Genomic DNA, 12,431 nt, shown 5'->3' with positions numbered 1-12,431 from the left:
AGTTCCCCTGTCTGGTGGTTTAGTTCTCCTGTTTGGCGGTTTAGTTCTCCAGTCTGGCGGTTTAGTTCTCCTGTCTGGCGGTTTAGTTCGTTAATCCCAGTCATGTATGGGGGACATGTGGAAGCAGCTTGCTGAGGCTGATAGGAGAATTATGGGGGGTTTAACCAGCTAAATAAATAATTATGTTTGTGTAAATTCCTCAAAAGGATTTGTAATAATGTTTTTTTCTTCATGTCGGCTAAAAGATTTCAGGTGTGAAGAAAGGACTTCTAGCGAGCCTCCCTTATGTTCTTTAAAGAAGAAATAAACAAATCCATAGGCGGGTTAAAACAGATGTTTGTGTAGGTGACAGCCATGATAATATGTTAGCTCTCTCTGACTGTGTTTCTCTCCTAAATTCTGTACCCCCCCCCGCTTTATCTTTCTGCCTCCTCTCATCCTCCCTTCTTCCCTCCACCCCCAGCGCTTCCATAATCCCTCTCACTTTATCACTGCAGACATTCCCCCTACACCCACACAGTCTGCAACCCACACACACACACACACACACACACACGCACACGCACACGCACACACACACACACACACACACACACACACACACACGCACACACACACACAGCCACATAATACCACCGGTGGCGCACCTAAAACTGTGATCTAAATAATGAGAAGGAAGAGACAGAGGTGAATACAGAAGCGGAGTGCAGAGACAACACGTCACAAGGAACTTTCATAGGGTCAGAGGGCTTTGAAAAAGTGTGCAAGGAGAAAGACAGGGACAGAGAAGAAGAAATGGAAAAAGAGAAGGGAAAGGAGAGAAAAAGAGAAAGTGCGAGCGGAGGCATGGAAATTAAGGGAGCGTGTCAGCCCTAATGGGTTTGCTGTCTAATCCCCCCCTGTGCTGCAGGAAACAACACAGGAAGTACACGTCATGGTCTCTGAAGTTGTCAATCACTGTTAACACGCACGCACAAGCAATGTCAATCATGCTTCAAAGCCGTCCCAACTTTAGGTAAACACACCAATGCACTGCATGTCACTGATAAGGCACTTTGGGAGGGGGAAAGCACTCGGTTTGCTTCCGCATGTGAAAAAAAAGTGTTTTTGTTTGCTGTGATTGAGTTTGTGCTCGGTTAAGCTTGAGCTTTGCCTGGGTGGCAGAACAAACTGGATGTCTCACACTCAATGCCATGGGCAGAGGAGAAAGGAAGAAAGGAGGAAAAGAGAGGAGAGATGGAGCGAGAGAAGAAAGGACAACGGATCGATACAGCATGACTAGCTCTTGGTGACCAAGAGTTTCCACTCTAACTCAGCTGTAGTCATGCCTCTGCTCAACCCCGTGGGACCACGTTTTTCTTCAGCATATCATCTCTTCTTTCTCTCTGTCATCTCTTTCTGACACACACACACACAGTGGACACAGTCTCACCGTTATCGACTGCGAGGAAGGTGGCTTCGTAGATGTTGTTTTTGACGTAGATGGACTCTCTGTCCAGGGTTGCCGTGGTGACGATCTGACCGTTGGTGGTGTTGATGGACAGCCACTCAGCCGGGTCGGCCAGCTTAGAATACCTGGAAAGATAGAGGGAGGAAACAAGTTGAAAGAAAGTACACATATTGTACTCACTCTTCATCTGCAAGGAGGAGGAGGAGGAGGGTAGCATGTTAACCCTTTACACTTCGTGAAATTTGGCTTATATGGATTGGGCTAAATTGAAATGTTTCTTACAGAAGAAATATGAAAATGCATAACAATTGTAGCAATTGAAAGGAAACAGTTTGGAGATTATGGGAAGATTATTAGACTAAAAGGTGAGGACACAACAGTTCACCTGACAAGACTGAATCCAATCATTACACTGTTGATTTTATGTTATGGCCAGCCAACACAGGCTAATATGGATTTTTTCCCCCATTTACTCTAATCAGACTGAAACTTTATCAGTTGAAAGTATACATAAATAAGATATTATTGTTTTACAAATTGTATTTATTTTAACATTTAAATATGCAAATTAGGCAAATCATGCTTTAAATGTGCGCTAATTTGCATATTATGAGAATCTGTTTTTCAACAGATTGCTTAAAGGCAGAATGTTTTTTGTTTGTTTAATTGTGATAAGACACCCAATGGTCAGACTTTTACAGATCAGTTTATCAAAATATTGTCATTTCATGGAATTATTTAAAAAACACTATTCACATGTATGATGGATGCATATTTTGCTCATATTTACACATACAATGACACTTAAAATCCAAAAGCCTGACTATAAGACCTAAGAACCTGTGTGTGGAATAATGGGAATGCACGTCCTTTGAAGACTGAGAAAAATGAATTGGTGCACAGGGAACATGTCATTTTGAGAAAATGGCCGATAAAGGTAGGCTAATGCAATTGAAATGTACTTTCCATAAATATGACCATTTATGTCACGTTAATTAAACTGTTATTCATATATCACTTCTAAACTGACAAATAAACATCAAATATACCTTTTACAAATACATTAGCACGTTTAATACATTTGTTTCAAGCAATAGAGCATATGCTTTGAATACTGGTCTGTTGGGCAAATATGCAGTTTTGGGCAAATTCTCATATCACTTTGCTCAATCTGTCACATGCAAGGATTTTGTATGGCTGTTGAAATGTGCAGAACATTAATCAGCTATACCTGCTGTTATGTTTGTTCCTTATATAATGACAAACTGGGGCGTAGGTTTAACTACTTTCAATGAACATATACTTCAGCTAGAAAATTCCATGTTTAGCCATGCAAGGCATTCTTTAACCATCCGCCTCCCGCATAGCCTGCTGGGTAACGTAGTCTAAATGTTATTAACAGATAACAACACACCTGCCTCATATGTAAGGCCCACTGAGTTGTTGCTGGGGATGCTTTACTTTCTTGACTGTGTCATGAGAACTGCGCCTACGTTTGGCAGACTCCATTGAAGCAGCATCAGCTCTCACAACTCCTCTCTAATTGCTCCAGTGTCACCAAAGTGCTTGTAAATGAACACTTTGTTCATCACATTTGTTATAGTAGTGGCTCCCTCATCGAACGTGGGTACTGCCATACTGGCTGCTCCGTCAATGTGCCTTTTGCCCACGAAGACAGTTTTGGGGCATTGCGACCATATTACAGAGTTCAGACATTCATTTGCATTCTGGGTTCCTCCGTGCTACATGCTTTTGAGGACGTTATCATTTGGCATCCTATGATATACAGGTACCATTTTATGTGCAACCTCTCTATTACAAAATGTATGGCCTCCAAGGTTTTTGTGACAGGGTGGATTTTCACAATTTTCTATGGCTCGCTGGTACCAGCACCAATGCATACACCTATCCCATAGTTGGAAGTGAATCCTCTCTTGTGCCAAGTGCCATCGAAGGATACATTAATGTCTATGATGGCATCCTCATCCTCCTTCAGCAACTGCTATGTCTGGCTCTATATATGCTCTTCTAATTATCTTTGCAGCTCTCTCTGAATCTCTGCAACTAAAGTGGGTTGGAAAAAGTACTTATTATGTCTGTCGACATTACAGACATAACTGCAGGACTAAAAATGAGCATATCAGCATGTATTTACTTTACGTAAAGCTAATTTCTCACTAATCACATTAGGCTACAGCCCTATGACACTGTAGGCCTATGCGACAGGCTCATTATAGTTATGTTTTCCTATCACTCTGTTTTATTAACTTTGAATACATTTGCTGGAACAAGGAAATAAATCATATTTAAACACAGCAAGTCACCCGTCAATAATGGGCCACTCTCCCTTCTTCTTTACCTGTCATTCTCCTCTCATGTCTCTGATATGAGCTGAGACGCAAGGAAGGAATCCCTGGGACTTTGCTTATTTTCTTTAGAGCTGCATAACCAAGTCCAAGTTCGAGGGCTAGAAGAACCATCCTCACATTTATATCAAATGCCACATCTCCCCTGGAGCACTCCTGCAGCCTAGAGGAAGTGTAAACACTCCTCCTAAATGCATCACCTTCACAGTCGGCACATTCTATCATGACAGAATTACAGAATCACTGGTTGGTGAAGTCTACGGTGATTTTCAGTCCAGTGTTTAGACAATTTGGGCAAATCAAATCATGTAAAAGTGTATTTGAGACATGTGGAATAAAAGCCACTTATTGGCTGGCTGCTGTCTGGTTGATCGCTGCAAGTGGGCATATTCATCTCAACTAATTTGTGTTTCAAAGCGCTGCTGCGGGCTACTTCATTTCCCTCTCTATCTGTACTGCCTCGATCGGCGGATCAGGCAAATTGTTTCTTTCATTCACTGCTTTTCTCGCATTGATTAACTGAGACCGCCTGTTTTTATTCACATGCTGTAGGTATAGTCTTTGAGATTTTCTCATTTTGTCTTTCTTTCAGTTGATTCTTCGCGGGAGATATTTTCAAACAAGCAAGTGCTTTGCGGCACGTGAGGCATTTTAACCAATCAGGTTGCCGGAAAGGGCCTTTAAATTCCAGTAACCAATCAGATGTCAGGAAATTACTACTCTTTCAGAACGAAGCGCTATGTCAGGAATGGATAGATCCATGTATGGACTAGCTATCGATATGCTCCGGAAAACAAGCTTTTGAATGATACATGATTCAACATGGAGAGTTTTAAAAATAGCGGTGGAAGTTCTACGTGAAACATACTATCAAGAACGACATTTATGGTAGGTGTATTTGATGGAGTTGGGATAAAATGATACAAATAAAGTATTTATATACATTATTGCCGATTTATTTGTACATTTTATGAAAGTATGGAAGTTATAGTTGTAAAATATCCCAAAATCTGAAAATTGACAGATGGAAGCAAAATAACAATTTTTGTCTATGGTGCCTGGCCTTAATTTAGCATTTACTGTACTTTTCGCCACATTTGTTTAAAATGAAATCTGAAAATACTCTGGATACATTCAGTAACATGATAAGAATATTCTTGGAAAATGTGGAGTAGGTACAACATAAGACAAAAAATGACAAGAGTTTGAGTGAGACTAACTGGTGTCTCCAAGTGGCCACACACCTCTCCAAAGTGTGCATAGTTCCTAAGTAATTCCAATGCACTTGTAAGACTCAAAGAAGAGTATAATTATACGATGCTTTATAAGTCTTCAATTAAGTCTTCAATTAAAAACGTTCACAGTCTCACTGCAGAATTAGACATTTACCTACGTTCTCCAAACATCAAATTTAAATGTTGCTCCAAACATCAAATTTAAATGTTGCTCCAAACGTGACATTTTAATGTTGCTCCAAACGTCATATTTCAATGTTGCTCCAAATGTCGTATTTCATCGTGTTTTGTGCCACTGCTGCTCTGTATCGTTCCATTTCTCCAAATGTCAAATTTCAAAGTTAATGGTTAAGTTTAGGCACTCATTCCAAGTGGTTAAGGCAAGGGTTAATGGGCTACAACTGGGGTTGAACATGCAACCTTTTGATACAGAGTAGAGGTCGACCGAGGTGGCCGATTAATTAAGGTCGATTTCAAGTTTTTATAACAATCGGTTATCAGCATTTTTGGACGCCGATTATGTCTGATTACATTGCATTTCACAAGGAAACTGCATGGCAGGCTGACTCCCTGTTACGCGAGTGCAGCAAGGAGCCAAGTTAAGATGCTAGCTAGCATTAAACTTATCTTATAAAAAACAATCCATCTTCACATAATCACTAGTTAACTACACATGGTTGATGATATTACTAGGTTAACTAGCTTGTCCTGCGTTGCATAGAATCAATGCAGTACCTGTTAATTTATCATCGAATCACAGCCTACTTCGCCAAACGGGGGATCATTTAACAAAAGCACATTTGCGAAAAAAGCTCAATCGTTGCGCAATTGTACATAACCATAAACATTTGTTTTAAAACTGCATATTTAGTAAAAAGAAATGCATGTTAGCAGGCAATAATAATTAGGGAAAGTGTCTCACTTCTCTTGCGTTCATTGCACACAGAGTCAGGGCATATGCAGCATTTTGGGCCACCTGGCTCGTTGCCAAACTAATTTGCCAGAATTTTCCATAATTATGACATAACATTGAAGGTTGTGCAATGTAACAGCAATATTTAGACCCACCCGTTCGATAAAATACGGAATGGTTCCGTATTTCACTGAAAGAATAAATGTTTTGTTTTCAAAATTATAGTTTCTGGATTTGACCATATTTCTGTGTTTATTATATTATAATTAAGTCTATGATTTGCTATTTGATAGAGCAGTCTGACTGAGCGGTGGTAGGCAGCAGCAGGCTCGTAAGCATTCATTCAAACTTTACTGCGTTTGCCAGCAGCTCTTAGCAATGCTTGAAACACAGCGCAGTTTATGACTTCAAGCCTATCAACTCCTGAGATTAGGCTATTAGAACATCCAATTATCAAAGGTATATGAAATACAAATGGTATAGAGAGAAATAGTCAATGCGTCACAATTCCTATAATAACTACAACCTAAAACTTCTTAATTGGGAATATTGAACCACTGCTCGGCATCCGACTGCAAGGCACTACAGAGGGTAGTGTGTACGGCCCAGTACATCACTGGGGCTAAGCTGCCTGCCATCCAGGACCTCTACACCAGGCGGTGTCAGAGGAAGGCCCTAAAAATTGTCAAAGACCCCAGCCACCCCAATCATTGACTGTTCTCTCTACTATCGCATGGCGAGCGGTACTGGAGCGCCAAGTCTAGGACCAAAAGGCTTCTCAACAGCTTTTACCTTCAAGCCATAAGACTCCTGAACAGGTAAACAAATGGCTTCCCAGACTATTTGTATTGTGTCCCCCCCCAACCAACCCCTCTTTTACGCTGCTGCTACTCTCTGTTTATCATATATGTATAGTTACTTTAACTATAAATTCAAGTACATACCAATTAGCTCAACTAACCGGTGCCTGTATATAGCCTCGCTACTGTTATTGCCTCGCTACTGTTATAGCCTTGCTACTGTTATTTTTCACTGTTGTTTTTTACATTTCTTTACTTATTTATTGTTCACCTAATACCTATTTTTTATGTAAAAATTGCACTGTTGGTTGGGGCCTGTAAGTAAGCATTTCACTGTAATACCTGTTGTATTCGGCGCACGTGACAAATAAACTTTGATTTGCCCTCACACAATTACTGTTGTTTATGCAATCCAAAAATTGTCCATTTATAAATTGCAATCTCGGTAAGGTGAGCATCATCTGAAAGCCTGTTCTATTGCTATCATGACTAGCTAAGTTATACAATACGACAGTCAGAGGTCACCAAGTGCAACATAGCTTCGGCGTGTAAATCAGCTAGAAAGATGTGTCGGCATCGAGTAATTGTCTCTGCCCACCCCCCCCAATCGCTGGTTGAAAACTGTTTTCTGCCCCCCCAAAAGATAGAATTTGCAGATAATTGGTCCTCTTTCTGGGACTCACCCACAAACAGGACCAAGCCTGGCCTGCTGAGGAGTGACAGACTCCATCTTAGCTGAGGGGTGCTCTCATCTTATCTACCAACATAGACAGGGCTCTAACTCCTCTAGCTCCACAATGAAATAGGGTGCAGGCCAGGCAGCAGGCTGTTAGCCAGCCGGCTGTTAGCCAGCCTGCCAGCTTAGTGGAGTCTGCCACTAGCACAGTCAGTGTAGTCAGCTCAGCTATCCCCATTGAGACCGTGTCTGTGCCTCGACCTGGGTTGGGCAAAACTAAACATGGCGGTGATCGCCTTAGCAATCTCACTAGGATAAAGACCTCCTCCATTCCTGTCATTATTGAAAGAGATCGTGATACCTCACATCTCAAAATAGGGCTACTTAATGTTAGATCCCTTACTTAAAAGGCAATTGTAGTCAATGAACTAATCACTGATCATAATCTTGATGTGATTGGCCTGACTGAAACATGGCTTAAGCCTGATAAATTTACTGTATTATATGAGGCCTCACCTCCTGGCTACACTAGGGACCATATCACCCGTGCATCCCGCAAAGGCGGAGGTGTTGCTAACATTTACGATAGCAAATTTCAATTTACAAAAAATTAAATTACGTTTTCATCTTTTGAGCTTCTAGTCATGAAATCTATGCAGCCTACTCAATCACTTTTTATAGCTACTGTTTACAGGCCTCCTGGGCCATATACAGCGTTCCTCACTGAGTTCCCTGAATTCCTATCGGACCTTGTAGTCATAGCAGATAATATTCTGTTTTTTGGTGACTTTAATATTCACATGGAAAAGTCCACAGACCCACTCCAAAAGGCTTTCGGAGCCATCATCGACTCAGTGGGTTTTGTACAACATGTCACTGGACCTACTCACTGTCACAGTCATACTCTGGACCTAGTTTTGTCCCATGGGAATAAATGTTGTGGATCTTAATGTTTTTCCTCATAATCCTGGACTATCGGAACACCATTTTATTACGTTTGCAATTGCAACAAATAATCTGCTCAGACCGCAACCAAGGAGCATCAGAAGTCGTGCTTATAAATTCACAGATTCCTTGATGTCCTTCCAGACTCCCTCTGCCTACCCAAGGACGTCAGAGGACAAAAATCAGTTAACCACCTAACTGAGGAACTCAATTTAACCTAGCGCAATACCCTAGATGCAGTTGCACCCCTAAAAACTAAAAACATTTCTCATAAGAAACTAGCTCCCTGGTATACAGAAAATACCCGAGCTCTGAAGCAAGCTTCCAGAAAATTGGAACAGAAATGACGCCACACCAAACTGGAAGTCTTCCGACTAGCTTGGAAAGACAGTACCGTGCAGTATCGAAGAGCCCTCACTGCTGCTCCACCAAACTGGAAGTCTTCCAACTAGCTTGGAAAGACAGTACCGTGCAGTACCGTAGAGCCCTTACTGCTGCTCGATAATCCTATTTTTCCAACTTAATTGAGGAAAATAAGAACAATCCTACATTTCTTTTTGATACTGTCGCAAAGCGAACTAAAAAGCAGCATTCCCCAAGAGAGGATGGCTTTCACTTCAGCAGTAAGAAATTCATGAACTTCTTTGAGGAAAAGATCATGATCATTAGAAAGCAAATTACGGACTCCTCTTTAAATCTAGGTATTCCTAAAAAGCTCAGTTGTCCTGAGTCTGCACAACTCTGCCAGGACCGAGGATCGAGGAGAAACTCAAGTGTTTTAGTCCTATATCTCTTGACACAATGATGAAAATAATCATGGCCTCTAAACCTTCAAGCTGCATACTGGACCCTATTCCAACTAACTACTGAAAGAGCTGCTTCCTGTGCTTGGCCCTCCTATGTTGAACATAATAAACGGCTCTCTATCCACCGGATGTGTACCAAACTCACTAAAAGTGGCACTAATAAAGCCTCTCTAAATAAACTTCAGTTAGTGCTAAATACGGCTGCTAGAATCCTGACTAGAACCAAAAAAATGTATCATATTACTCCAGTGCTAGCCTCCCTACACTGGCTTCCTGTCAAAGCAAGGACTGATTTCAAGGTTTCACTGCTAACCTACAAAGCATTACATGGGCTTGCTCCTACCTATCTCTCTGATTTGGTTCTACCGTACATACCTACACATATGCTACGGTCACAAGACGCAGGCCTCCTAATTGTCCCTAGAATTTCAAAGCAAACAGCTGGAGGCAGGGCTTTCTCCTATATAGCTCCATTTTTATGGAATGGTCTGCCTACCCATGTGAGAGACGCAAACTCGGTCTCAACCTTTAAGTCTTTACTGAAGACTCATCTCTTCAGTGGGTCATATGATTGAGTGTAGTCTGGCCCAGGAGTGTGAAGGTGAACTGGCTGGCCGGTTCCCCTCTTTCCACTGGGATTCTCTGCCTCTAACCCTATTACAGGGGCTGATTCACTGGCTTACTGGTGCTCTTTCATGCCGTCCCTAGGAGGGGTGCGTCGCTTGCGTGAGTTGAGTCACTGATGTGATCTTCCTGTCTGGGTTGGCGCCCCCCCTTGGGTTGTGCCGTGGCGGAGATCTTTGTGGGCTATACTTGGCCTTGTCTCAGGATGGTAAGTTGGTGGTTGAAGATATCCCTCTAGTGGTGTGGAGGCTGTGCTTTGGCAAAGTGGGTGGGGTTATATCCTTCCTGTTTGGCCCTGTCCGGGGGTGTCATCGGATGGGGCCACAGTGTCTCCTGAACCCTCCTGTCTCAGCCTCCAGTATTTATGCTGCAGTAGTTTATGTGTCGGGGGGCTAGGGTCAGTTTGTTATATCTGGAGTACTTCTCCTGTCTTATCCGGTGTCCTGTGTGAATTTAAGTATGCTCTTTCTAATTCTCTCTTTCTCTCTGTCTTTCTCTCTCTCTGAGGACCTGAGCCCTAGGACCATGCCTCAGGACTATCTGGCATGATGACTCCTTGCTGTCCCCAGTCCACCTGGCCATGCTGCTGCTCCACTTTCAACCGTTCTGCCTGCGGCTATGGAATCCTGACCTGTTCACCGGACGTGCTACCTGTCCTAGACCTATTATTTGACCATGCTGGTCATTTACAAACATTTGAACATTTTGGCCATGTTCTGTTATAATCTCCACCCGGCACAGCCAGAAGAGGACTGGCCACCCCTCATAGCCTGGTTCCTCTCTAGGTTTCTTCCTAGGTTTTTGCCTTTCTAGGAAGTTTTTCCTAGCCAACGTGCTTCAACACCTGCATTGCTTGCTGTTTGGGGTTTTAGGCTGGGTTTCTGTACAGCACTTTGAGATATCAGCTGATATACGAAGGGCTATATAAATACATTTGATTTGATATTACAGTGTAAGACTTTGTCAATGCAATTCAGGGAAATAGATAGTAATTTTGGTGCGCATAAAAAGGAATCATGACTGAGTGCAGTCAGGTGCGTATGCCGTGGCAAAAGAAAATCACAATAGAAAAACAGGCTCATTCTGTCCAGCACAACTCAGGGTATGACGCCAAGTCATCTTGTAACTGTTCATCAAACATAGTGATCATAAGCGTTGACACTGTATATGACATGAGTTTTATAATATGGAAATGTGAAGTGCACATTTGGACTCACGGGTGTTTGTCTTGCTTATATAACATCAAAGCAGTATTTAATATTATCCTAAACGTCTCATCTTTCAAAATACATAGAGTCATCTTCATTTACAGCATTTCCCTCACTCAGATAACAAAACATTTGCAAAAAATGCCCAATTAGCTGGAGGGATGGGGACAACTTATTGTTGCGTGAGGTGCTCAAGTTCAGAACGGCTGTCAGTCAAATCCATACAGCGCTGTAAAGGACAGAGCCAGAGCTCTGATATCATGTACAGTGCATTCGGAAAGTATTCAGACCCCTTTAATTTTTTTCACATTTTAAAATGGATTAAATTTAAAAAATCCTCAATCTACACACAATACACCATAATGACAAAGCGAAAAGACTCAAAATTGAGCTCAGGTGCATCCTGTTTCAATTGATCATCTTTGAGATGTTTCTACAACTTGATTAGAGTCCACCTGTGGTTAATTCAATTGATTGGACATGATTTAGAAAGGCACACACCTGTCTATATAAGGTCCAAACAGTTGACAGTGCATGTTAGAGCAAAAACCAAGCCATGAGGTCGAAGGAATTGTCCGTTGAGCTCCGAGACAGGATTGTTTTGAGGCACAGATCTGGGGAAGGGTACCAAACAATGTCTGCAGCATTGAAGGCCCCCAAGAACACAGTGGCCTCCATCATTCCTAAATGTAAGAAGTTTGGAACTACCAAGACTCCTCTTAGAGCTGGCCGCCCGGGCAAACTGAGCAAACAGGGGAGAACGGCCTTGGTCAGGGAGGTGACCAAGAACCAGATGGTCATTCTGACGGAGCAAAGTTCCTCTGTGGAGATGGGTGAACCTTCCAGAAGGACAACCATCTCTGCAGCACTCCACCAATCAGGCCTTTATCATAGAGTGGCCAGACAGAAGCCACTCCTCAGTAAAAGGCACATGATAGCCCACTTGGAGTTTGCCAAAAGGCACCTAAAGGACTCTCAGACCATGAGAAACAAGATTCTCTGGTCTGATGAAACCAAGATTGAACTCTTTGGCCTGAATGCCAAGCTACATCTGGAGGAAATCTGGTACCATCCCTATGGTGAAGCATGGTGGTGGCAGCATCATGATGTGGGGATGTTTTTCAGCGGCAGGGACTGGGAGACTAGTCAGAATCTAGGGAAAGACGAACGGCGCAAAGTACATAGAGATCCTCGATGAAAACCTGCTCCAGAATGCTCAGTACCTCATTACCTAAAAAAACAAACCAATTTAAACCAATAAGGCTGTAACGTAACAAATTGTGGAAAAAGTCAAGGGTTCTGAATACTTTCCGAATGCACTGTATAGCATGTTACTATACAGCCACAACGTTCCAATTTAGACATTTATCAGTGCCCAAATCTGCCATTTTCAACCCGTATATGAGTA

General features: G+C 42.2%; 1 protein-coding gene across 1 annotated transcript in view; it reads right to left on the bottom strand.

Annotated features, from left to right (window-relative positions):
* Positions 1-12,431, bottom strand: part of LOC112222178 (cadherin-4) — a 519,051-nt gene that overhangs the window by 17,014 nt on the left and 489,606 nt on the right. Inside the window, exon 12 of the mRNA XM_024384851.2 lies at positions 1,433-1,575. Coding sequence (XP_024240619.2) covers positions 1,433-1,575 — 143 coding nt within the window. The remainder of the gene's footprint in view (positions 1-1,432; positions 1,576-12,431) is intronic.

Source organism: Oncorhynchus tshawytscha, linkage group LG22 (genome assembly GCF_018296145.1).
Source record: "Oncorhynchus tshawytscha isolate Ot180627B linkage group LG22, Otsh_v2.0, whole genome shotgun sequence".
Classification (NCBI taxonomy): Eukaryota; Metazoa; Chordata; class Actinopteri; order Salmoniformes; family Salmonidae; genus Oncorhynchus; species Oncorhynchus tshawytscha.
Note: the sequence above shows the minus strand (reverse complement) of the source record. Positions and strands in the feature narration are given on the sequence as shown.